This window comes from Gossypium raimondii, chromosome 5 (genome assembly GCF_025698545.1).
Source record: "Gossypium raimondii isolate GPD5lz chromosome 5, ASM2569854v1, whole genome shotgun sequence".
Taxonomy (NCBI): Eukaryota; Viridiplantae; Streptophyta; class Magnoliopsida; order Malvales; family Malvaceae; genus Gossypium; species Gossypium raimondii.
The window spans coordinates 22,667,217-22,679,311 of record NC_068569.1 but is presented as its reverse complement, the minus strand read 5'-3'; the positions used below and the strand labels follow the sequence as shown (position 1 = coordinate 22,679,311).

General features: G+C 37.5%; 1 protein-coding gene across 1 annotated transcript; it reads left to right on the top strand.

Moving 5' to 3' along the window:
- Positions 1–11,077: 11,077 nt before the first annotated feature.
- LOC105771337 (uncharacterized) lies at positions 11,078–11,803 on the top strand. The gene has a single exon (XM_012592767.2). The coding sequence runs from the start codon at positions 11,276–11,278 to the stop codon at positions 11,609–11,611; it is 336 nt and encodes a 111-aa protein (XP_012448221.1). The 5' UTR covers positions 11,078–11,275; the 3' UTR covers positions 11,612–11,803.
- Positions 11,804–12,095: the final 292 nt, after the last annotated feature.

Below are 12,095 nucleotides of genomic sequence, written 5' to 3'. Positions count from 1 at the left end.
AAAAATGGGATGAATTTTGAATAAAATTTTAAAAGGAAGGGCCCACTTGAACACGCGCGCAACTATGGGGGACTAAAAGGGAAATTATTCCCTCACTCCAGAAACGCTGCGCAACAGTGGGCTGAATTGAAACGCGGATCAAATACGCGGCCTAATTTTTAAAATAAGTCGAAAGGACTTAATTGGAACGCATCGCAGAAAAGAGGGGCCAATTGCACAATTAAACCTTTAAAGCCAAACGCGCGGATCCTCCCCCTCGGGTCGGGTCACCACGCGGGTCAAGGCTTGGATAAAACGGCGCCGTTTTGAAATTTCAATAAAACCCAATTTTTCCTTTTAAAAAAAATTCATAAACCATTTTAAAACAAAAAAACTGCACCCCTCCCCCCTTTCTGTTCTCTGCTAGGGTTCTATACCTAAGCCACCGCACGCCTTGCTCCACCGTGCGCCACGCCCGATTATGACGGAGGTGGCGCCGATCGACGACTCCGGCGAAAGAGGTAAGCTTCCTTTTTTTATATATTTTAAACGAAATAAAAAAGGAAAAAAAGAAACGTAAATGACGAACACCAATTAAATAAGACGGAAAAAAACCTTTGTTAAAAAATCGAATCTGTACTTTTAATCTTTTCTCTGATTTCTGTTTGTGTTTTTACCCTGCAAAATCCCCCATTTACAGTGATTAATCGGCTCTTTTATAGCCGAAAATGGGAAAGAAAAGAGAAAGAAAAATAAATCCTAATAAATCTACTCGGTTGTTTGTTGGCCCGATTTTTTTGCTCTTCTCTTTCGCTTGTTGCAGGTACGTGCTTGAGGACCGGTGTTTGCGGAGAAACGGCATGCGTGGAGGCCAAACTCTGCGGTGGTGGAGATCTTTGGGCGCTGAGCGTGGTGGCTACTTAGGGTTTCAAGTTTTGTGTTTGAGCCATTTCATGTGTAGTTGTGTCTGGGTTTAGCTTATGTTTTGTAAGGGTTATTGGGCTAGAGTTAATTTTATTGGGCCCGGGCATATTTGGGCTCTACAGCTGGCCCTCTTTGCTCGTTGTCGTGTAACAGGAATAGAGCAAAGACTAAAAGCCCAACTGTGCCCGGCCTTACTGAGCCTCGACTTTTTTAGTACTTTTTACTTTGAATAGCCTCATTCCTTCCTACTGCATCTTCAGAGGTATAGGAACTGGTGCTTCAATCCACTCCACTGCAATGTCAGAGAGATAGGATTCATACTTTGTAGCTTCTCAAAATTTGCCATCTTTGATCTACTCCTCTGCAACTTCAGGGAGATAAGTCTTATAGCTTCAACTTGTTCTACTATAATTTAAGGATAAATCTTGATGCGATCTGTTCTACTACAACTTCAGAGAGATGAGATCTGCGATTTTAACGCACTCCGTTGCAACTTCAAGGAGATAGAATTGGTTACTTTTGTCTGCTCCACTGCAACTTCAGGGAGATAAGACTTGTATATTCGATCTACTTCACCACCAGTATGGGAAGACAAGATCTACTTTTTCAATCGATTCCACTGCCGACCGGGGAGGTAGAATTACTGGCTTCAATATACTCTACTGCAACTTCAGGGAGGTAAAATCCGTCATCTTTGATCTGCTCCACTACTGCTTAGGGAGATAAGATCTGTTATCTTTAATCTATTCCACTGCTGCCCAGGGAGATAGAGTTACTGGCTTCAATGTACTCTATTGTAACCACAGGGAGGTAAAATCCGCCATCTTTGATCTGCTCCACTACTGCTTAGGGAGATAAGATCTGTAATCTTCAATTTGTTCAACTGCAATGCCGGGGAAACCAGATCCGCCGTCGTAGCTTCAATCTGTTCCACCGCACCGTCAGGGAAGTAAGATCCGCCATTGTGGCTTCAATCTTTTTAATTGCAATATCAGAGAAACCAGATCCGCCGTCGTAGCTTCAATCTGTTCCACTGCACTGCTAAGGAAGTAAGATCTGCCGTTGTGGCTTCAATCTTTTTAATTGCAATATCAGGAAAACCAGATCCGCCGTTGTAGCTTCAATCTGTTCCACCGCACCGTCAGGGAAGTAAGATCCGCCGTTGTGGCTTCAATCTTTTTAATTGCAATATCAGGGAAACCAGATCCGCCGTCGTAGCTTCAATCTGTTCCACTGCACTGCTAAGGAAGTAAGATCCGCCATTGTGGCTTCAATCTCTTTAATTGCAATATCAGGGAAACCAGATCCGCCGTCGTAGCTTCAATCTGTTCTACTGCACTGCTAAGGAAGTAAGATCTACCGTTGTGGCTTCAATCTCTTTAATTGTAATATTAGGGAAACCAGATCCGTCGTCGTAGCTTCAATCTGTTCCAAGCTTTAATCTGCTCAACTTCAACTAATCCAAGCCTTAACGCCAGGGAGATAAGATTTGCCGTCGTGGCTTCAATCTGCTCCACTACAACGCTAGGGAGATAGGATTAAGTCTTCAGTTTGCTCCACTGCAACTTCAGGGAGATAAGACTTGATATGATATACTCTCTGTAACCTCAGAAAGATAAGATCCGTATGTCAATCCGCTCCACTGCAACCTCAGGGAGATAGGATCGATTTCTTCGACTTGTCCTCTGGGGAACATGACCTGTATAATTCAATTTATGAACCTAATTATGCCTAGTGATTAGGATGACCTGATCAGAATGAATCAAATGCTCCTAACTAGACGTGTATGAATGACATTTGAATGAATGCAGAATGTCATGTTTTGAGAACGATCCTTCTTTATCACTTGGGTTATCATTACTCAAAGTTAAAGTTTCATCGCTAATGTGTTATAGCGTCTTCTTGCTCGGCTGGTGTCTCTAAAGAAACACTTGACCAGATTGCCCCTCACTGTAAACCTCCAAGTTTGATCTATTGGGGCGCAAAATTTGTATCATCTTTCTCCCGTTGTAACCCAAGAGTAAAAAGATTCGGCCTTTTCTCAATCCTCTGTTATCACAATTCAAGGATACAGGATGTGAAACTTTTTTGTCTCTTACACCATTCCCAAGGTGTTGTACCAAATGCTCATGCACAAATGAAGAAATCTTTTCCAAGAACAACTTCTTCTTATTATTCGGTGATCATTGCTTGCTTGTTCATTGAAGCTTTGTCACCAACACGACATCTTGCCGTATTGTTCAATCGATGTTTTAGACAACAAAATTCAAAGGGATAGTCTTAATTTAGACTCTTCCTTATTAGATTTCCAACCTTTGAACTTGGTGCGTTCTAAACAATAGTCCTGCTTAAGATTCCTATATTATTTAGAAAATTCTAGAGTAATATGCAAAACTTCCCTTGTGAAAGTTTTATTAGTCTATTAATCATTATTCTAATGCAACACACTTGCAAAGAGAACAAAATGATGGATAAAATTGAATTGGTTCTGAGCATAACTCGAAATGAATAAATTATCAGAGATAATAAAGATGGATAACAAAGACATTGATTTAGGAATGCGTATCTTGGAAATGAATAAAGTGTTCCAAGAATAACAAAAATAGTATAAGGATTAGGTGCCCCAGATATCGCAGCTTGAACTTTACTGTACAGACTTTCTGAAGACCATTCTGAGTTTAACATGTGTTTAGGAGTACTTTGTCGATGCCCCAAGATGTCCCCTACCCTTTCTTGTTGATTCAGGTATAGCAAGACCACAGCAAGCCCCTATTCTGATTAGTATTTGAGCTGCTCTGAAAATTTCAAACACCATTTTGATCAACATTTGAGCTGCCCTTTTTGGGTTTTCAACTCAAATCCCCTTTGGTCTAAGGCGCCCTTTGCGGGTTTTCACCTTAGCCTCTCCATTTTTACTTTTTCATTTTTCATTTTCATCTTTTCATTTTTTCACATCACTTCTTTTTCTTTTTTTTTTTGGACTCAAACTTCCCTTTGCGGGTTTTTACCTTGGTCCTTTCCTTCTTTGAGCGGAGAATTTCCTGACTGAATCAGAGTTTACAGGACTTTACAGGTTTATCATCCATCTCGCTCAAAATCAAAGCTCCTTTGGAAAAAAAACATTCTCTATAATCATAAGGTTCCTCCCAATTTGGCATCTGTTTCCCTCCATAATATTTTTTTGTAGATGGAGGATCTTCAACATTTGGTCACCCTCGTGGAATTCTCTAGGATGAACCTTTTGTTATAGGCTTGCATCATTCATTTCTGGTACATCTGACCGTGATGAATAGCTTTTAATCTTCTTCCTTCTATCAAGTTCAATTGATCACATTCCGATCGGATCTATTCTGCTTCATCCAACTTGCTCAGCCAATACCGGAGAGAAAGAATTTCAACTTCAATAGAAAAAACTGTGATGAACTAAAAAGAGAGGCACTGCTCCGGTAGAATTTTCACTGCATCATTCATGATATTAATCTTGAACATACTGCAAATTTCTGATATCGTGCTATTGTTCAGATTGCAATGACAGTGCTTAACCTGGGCATATCCTGGTATGACCATGCCACAACAAGTCTGGAGATAAGCTACAATCCATGTCATCTTCAAAGTTGTGAGATCCCTCTAAACACATATCTCACTCAAAAGGAGATTCTGAGTTTGTAGCAGCGTCACTCATGTCATTGATATCCAAGGACCTATTGTAGGTGCTAAAGGATATACAAAAAATGTATGAATAATATGAATGAACGAATGAATGGTTTGGCAGAAGAAATCCAAAAGAATGGAAAAAAATCGTAAAGAATGAAAGAACATTTGCTCAAAGATGATTGCAATAATGTATTCATTAAAAATAATAATGTTCAGACATGAGCCTATTTCACAAAGGAGTTCTTATTGCTTCTAAGCTAAAAGCAACAAATGTGTTCTGAACATTACTCTAACAGACTCTAAATAATATAGGGGTTTCCTCTGCAGTCTCATTATTTTTAACACCTCCCAAGCGAATATCTGAACAGAATGCATTGCATTCCCTCCATTATCAATCATGATTGGGTAATGGATTTTCTGCACTTGATGAGTCACCAAACTTGACAACACCCATGTCGATGAGTCTTTCAACTTGCTTCTTGAAGGCGTGCAATTCTCAATCGAGTGTCCGTAATTCCGCATGGTATTCACATTGCGCGCTTGCATCATACCATTTGGGATACGGAGGTTGTAGAGGCTTCACAGAAAAGGGAAACAACATGGGCATCAAATGATTTTGATACGATTTCCTATATGGTAATGAAATTGGCGTGAATCGGGCCTCTCGTGTTTTGTCCTGCATCACTTCTGTCTCGATGAACCTTGCTGGTTAGCAACCACCTTTCTTGGTCGACTTACAAGAATCGATTTAGAGTAACCCATGTTGTTCACATCATCTTCTCTTCTCCTTGAGACTGACCTCTTGTTACTCTCTCCAGCATCGATCTTTCCATTTCTTATGGCATTTTCGATCATCTCGCCATTCATGATTATGTCGGGAAAACTTTTTGTGGCACTCCCCAACATATGTGTAATGAATGGTGCCTTCAGTGTGTTAATGAACAGCATGGTTATTTCTTTTTCCAAGAGTGGTGGCTGAACTTGGACTGCAACCTCCCTCCATCTTTGTGCATACTCCCTAAAGCTTTCGCTCGGCTTCTTCTCCATATTCTGAAGGGTGATTCTATCAGGAGCCATGTCTGTCAGATGACTATATTGTTTCATTAATGCTTGCGCCAAGCTCCTCCATGAACCAATCGTGGCACGACTCAATTGATTGTACCATTTGGATGCTGCCCCTGCAAGGCTGTCTTGGAAACAATGTATCAAGAGTTGGTCGTTGTTGACATATCCCGCCATTCGCCTGCAGAACATGGTGATGTGAGCTTCTGGGCAGCTTGTCCCATTGTACTTTTCAAATTCAGGCATCTTAAACTTATGAGGAAGTACTAAACCTGGTACTAAAATCAGCTCTTTTGCGTCAATGCCTCAATAACTCTTAGTGACCTCCATCGCCTTGAACTTCTCCTCGAGCCACCTACACCTTTCCTCTAACTGTTTCGGTAACTCCTCCTTCATTCTTTCCTTCTCAACCACTTCATCAAAGTCAGGAATGGCGAGTTAAAGTGATTATTTTCGAGATTAGAACCCGCCCAGTTTGGAGGTTCAAATACCCACCAAACTGCTGAGGCATGATAGTGATGAGATTTTGCGGGTATTCACTTGGGCTCGATATGTGGAGGGTGAAACACAAGTGTGAAGAATTTCATCATCATTTCCCTCATCGACATTTGCCATGGGACCCTTTCCTTTATCACTTCCCTTAGTTACAGTTGGGTTAACTTTGCCACTATATCTTCTTGGGATTCTCGTATCTTCTCAGACATCTCTTGTTTCATCTTGTCTAACCGCTCCTGCATTTGTAACTGAAGCCGGTCTTGCATCTCCTTCTGGTACTGTTCGAGCTTTTCTAATCTCTGATCCATATCTTTTGTCTTTGCTCGAGTGCCGTATCGGTGTTGGGTTGGTTGGTTGGATTCCAGGTTAACTGAGCAATAATTTTAGTTAATTAGGATCTTTGAATAATCTTTGATGCATATGATGTAATGAAATGCGAATGCATGAAATGAATGCATAAAGAGACGTTGATTCTGATTTAATTCCATTTAGAAAACCTTACTAGAGGACAAATTTCTTTACATAAAGCAGATATATATACGGCTTTGCCTTCATACTCGAAGCAAAGACATCTTCTCCTTTTTCATCCGAATGTTAAGATAAACCTCGCGAACTTCCAATGGATGTCACTGCTAGCTCCTTCTGCTTGATTCTGGTCACAATCCATTGCCTGCCTATCCTCGTAATGCTCATTAGCTTCTTTAAGAAATTTGGAATGTTGAAAGCTCTTAGACAAATCATCTTGAATCCTCGGGCCCCAAAGTAAAGTCACGAATTCTTCCATCGCCCTTCTTGTATTTCTTGAAATATATTCAGGCTGCCGTACTATTTTCCATTTTATCAAGAAACCCGTTTTCTTATGATAGGCTTTCTAAACTAGTAATCAAACTTGAATCAACATCTCTTTTCTACAATGAAAATGCAATTCAATCATAACCAAAACAAAACAAAACGGGTTAGTATCGGGTATAAACATTAAATCCAATACAATCAAGAAATAATAAAAACTCCTAGTCAGGAATCTACTAAGGTTTAGAGTAATTCTACCTAGGGTAAGTTCCTAAGGTTCACTATATGCGGTTTGGCTTCTAAGGTAAAGGTACCCGAACCAGCAGATTCCTCGATCTTCACCCATTATAGGCTCATATGGATCGAGTTCAGTTCAGGGGAATACATTTCCCTATGGCTGCACGGAGATGAAAATCTCACGAAGACATAGGTACGGATGTATCCCGGAAGCGGTCCATTACCCTGCACGGAGATGAAAACCTCACGAAGGACTAGTTTCTCGCTCCCACTTAAAGGGTGAAATGCAAAATGCAAATGCAAAGTTGCCAAAATACCATGATAAAACATCAATGAGTGCGAAGGGAACTCATGAATTTTTTAAAAACTTTTGATTTTCGACACAAAGACAAATATGATCAGTTTATGGCTCGACTCTCTAATGTCCCAGTGGAGTCGCCAAGCTGTCGAGACCGTTTTTTGAAAACAAAAATTTTAGTTTCGACTTGAAAATAAAAACAAAATCTGGAGTCGCCACCGATCCTTTATTGAGGTGTGATCGGCCCACCTTAAAAATAATTTTGGTCTGCGAAATTCGAGAAAACAGGCTCGGGAGTCAGTTACGCACGAGGAAGGATTAGCACCCTCGTAACGCCCAAAATTGGTACCAAATTGATTTTTTTTAATGCCTTGGTGTCGAAAATTTGAAAAGATTTTAAAAGGAAACTCTTTATTTCATGAATGGATTAAAATAATAAGACAATTCTTATTTCAAAGAAATAAAACACCACACCCAGTAAGTTAGGGCACAATGTTTTTAAATCTTCAAAATACCCTAATATTGCCTTTTGTTTTTGAAAATTCTTATTTCGGGAAGAAAATGTCATGACCAGTAAGTTAGGACCCAACATTTTGAATTCCCGAGAATAAGTTTTTATTTAAAATTTGAATTTATTGCAAAATAAATATTTGGCTTTCTAAACTCATCGAAAAATAACCGCGATCCAGTAAGTTAGGCCACGATCTTTCACGAGAATCATGAATGCCAAACATTTTGGAGTTTATAAAATAGGATCATTTAAATACTTTGAGAAAATCGAAATATATTTTTAAAATGGATGCTAAAAAGGGTTAAGGTATAACATGAAACGTATATAAATGAATAAATATTTACAAATATATACAAGTACAATATACAAGTAAATTTGCAAACAAAAGAAGGAACGAAATACATCAAACCAAAAAAAACTAATAATAATGCATGTATATATGTATGTGAAAATCATAAAATAAAATAAAGATAAAGAAACGTATATGTGCATATATTTACAAAATAAAAAGGTATAAGTATATATAAGATATAAAGTATATAAAGGTTTTAAAAAATATAAAAAATATAAAAATCGTATGAATAAAAGATATGCATGTATTCATAAAAGCTTAAAAACATATATATTAAAAAATGCCTATATATATTATATATAAAAATATGCGTATGTGCTATATATATAAAAAAATGCATATATAAATATATTATGTAAAAACCATGCGTGTATGAATATAGAGATAATGATAATAACCATAATAATAAATAACGATATAATGATAAATATTTAAAAATAAAAAAATAAGAAAAATAGCTAAAATGGGCTAAATTGAACATAAAAACAAAAAATAGGACGAATTTTGAATAAAATTTTAAAAGAAAGGGCCCACTTGAACACGCGCGCAACTATGGGGGACTAAAAGGGAAATTATTCCCTCCCTCCAGAAACGTTGCGCAGCAGTGGGCTGAATTGAAACGCGGATCAAATACGCTGCCTAATTTTTAAAATAAGTCGAAAGGACTTAATTGGAATGCATCACAGAAAAGAGGGGCCAATTGCGCAATTAAACCTTTAAAGCCAAACGCGCGGATCCTCCCCCTCGGGTCGGGTCACCACGCGGGTCAAGGCTTGGATAAAACGGCGCCATTTTGAAATTTCAATAAAACCTAATTTTTCCTTTTAAAAAAAATTCATAAACCATTTTAAAACAAAAAAAAATGATGCACCCCTCCCCCCTTTCTGTTCTCTGCTAGGGTTCTAAACCTAAGCCATGGCCTTGCTTCACCGTGCGCCACCACTCTGATTATGACGGAGGTGGCGCCGATCGACGACTCCGTGAAGAGGTAAGCTTCCTTTCTTTTTTTATATTTTAAACGAAATAAAAAGGAAAAAGAAACGTAAATGACGAACACCAATTAAATAAGAAGGAAAAAATCTTTGTTAAAAATCGAATCAGACTTTTAATCTTTTCTCTCGATTTGCTTTGTGTTTTACCCGCAAAATCCCCATTTACGAAGGCTTAATCGGCTCTTTTATAGCCGAAAATGGGAAAGAAAAGAGAAAGAAAAATAAATCCTAATAAATCTACTCGGTTGTTTGTTGGCCCGATTTTTTGCTCTTCTCTTTCGCTTGTTGCAGTGCGTGCTTGAGGAGCGGTGTTTATGGAGAAACGGCATGCGTGGAGGCCGAAACTGCGGTGGTCGGAGACTACTGGGCGCTTGAGGGTGGCGGCTACTTAGGGTTTCAAGTTTTTGTGTTTGGGCCATTTCAGGTGTAGTTGGGTCTGGGTTTAGCTTATGTTTTGTAAGGGTTATTGGGCTAGAGTTAATTTTATTGGGCCCGGGCATATTTGGGCTCTACAGATGAGAGCTAGCATTTTCGTTGAATCGTTTCAAACTAGAACATGTGAAGCGATTTTCTTGACTGGTATGCGTGGGGATGTAAGGGTAGAAGATGGATTTTTAATTTTGCTATTTTGATTGTTTTGGGAGCTAGAAAGGCTTATTTGTTTTGACGCTTATTTTATTTTGTTTAGTAAAGTGATTAAAGCATGGCAACATTTATTAAAAAATATATAATAAATAATGAAATGTATGACTTGAAACTATTTGATAATAATAACATATGAAATATGTACGATATTAAAATTTAAAAATTAGATTAAATTGTTTAGTATTGTGTTGTCATCAATCTTAGATTGGTATCAAGTTCATTTATCACACCAAATCAATCAAATGCATTATTAATATATAAAAGGTATAAATAATTAAAACCAAACTTTAGTTAAGTGGTAAATAAAAAATTGACAAATGCAATTGATTCAAATTCAAATCTATATTTTTATTAATTTTTTTAAATTTAAAAAATAAAATATTTTTAAATAATATAATTTATTTTAATTTAAATAATAAGATAGATAAGAACCAACCTCAACAGAACTTACCTATAAAGACAGTCTTGATGGGGTTGAGACTTGACACCACTCACCACCCCCATTTCTGTAACAATGGCTCGACAACTGCCCCCTTTTTTTCTTTTTCCTATAAATTAATTTGTCAAACGTCAATCAACAAATGATAGACTTGGAATTTACAATAATCAATGTCTTCTAATGACTGAAACTTTATTGGTAAATACATTAACACGAATGAAGATAAAATTATAAAATTTTAGAAATTAAAATTACTATCTTAAAATATATATGAATAAACTGAAAATATTTAAATTTAGATAAATTTGAGAAAAAAATTGAAGGATATATTTGAGTAATTTAAATATAATTTTTATATTTTATTATTTTTATAATAATAATAAAAATGAGTTGGGTTTATTTTTATATATTTTAAAAATGATTTAAATTTAATTTCAAAAAATGACAAATTTAACTCTATTTTTCAATCAATCTAAAAATAATAATTACTTCATCATGTCCTCATTTTTAATTAATTTTTGATCCATTTTAATAAAAAAAGCCCAAAAAAGAAGAGATATCATCATCCTCCACCTAAACCTTCGCGTCGAAAAGATAAGCTTTTACCACGACGATACCGTTTTGTAACATCTACTTGAACCCGTATATTTTTTTAATATATTAATTTAATCCAAATTTAAAACCCAACCCCACATTCCTCATTTTAGTTGTTACTTAAATCATCTCTTCTCCCACAGTTCCACCATACTATTTTCTGTTTTTTTTTCCTTTATTTTTTTTCCCTTTATCAGCAGCACTCCCAGGGCGAACTCTTTAACAATATACTGACCGTAAAATTAGCGCTAGGATTAGAGGAAGAGGCGAATTGTTTGTGGGGGTAAGGAGGGGGGGAGGGGATATGGCGATATCGGATGCGGTGATTGGGAATTTGATGATGATCTACTTGGCAGTGATAGCGGGGATAAAGGCGTATGGTTTAGTATGTGGGCGGAGCTTCGGTGGCGGCTTCGTGCTGATAGTGTCGAGCACGGTGGTGGGTTTCATCTTGGTTGGCACGTTGACGTGGGACGTCTCCCGTAAAGCTACGTACGCGATTTCCCGCGATTACGCCGCTTCCGTACACGTTCAAGAGATGTGCAAGGGTGGTATTTGCTGGCACGGCGTCGCCGTCCGTTCCCCTGCTTCTCAGGTCCGCTTCAGGATCCCTCCTCAAATTCCATACCGTTCTTTGTAAATATTCAATTCAAATTTTGCCACAAAAAAGAAAAAAAAAAGATTTTCAGTTTTGAATCTCTGTAAGATAAAAAGGGTCATTTGTATTTGTTTTTGTCTTCAATTTTGATTGAGAGGAAATAATTGTTTATAAAAAAAAATTGTGTACAAAGTTACAAAATTGCAAAGGAAATGGAAGATGCTTTGTGAATAAGTAATTTCCCCATCATTTGATTTGGCAAAAGAGTATGTTTAGTTGGTTTCCAAGTGATTAAATTTCAAAGATTGAAACAGACTAGGCCCCAAGGAAAAGCTTAATTTCAGTAGTTTAATGACTTTGTGCGGCCTACCGACAAGGAACAAAGCATATTTACGAGGAAGTATAGGATTCTCAAAGAGTTGGGGAGTGACAACATTATTACAAATTTACTTTGGGGGGGGGGGGGTGGTTCTAGAAAACTTCTGATCAAAAACTGACGTATGGGTATTGATGTTCATCCAAAACA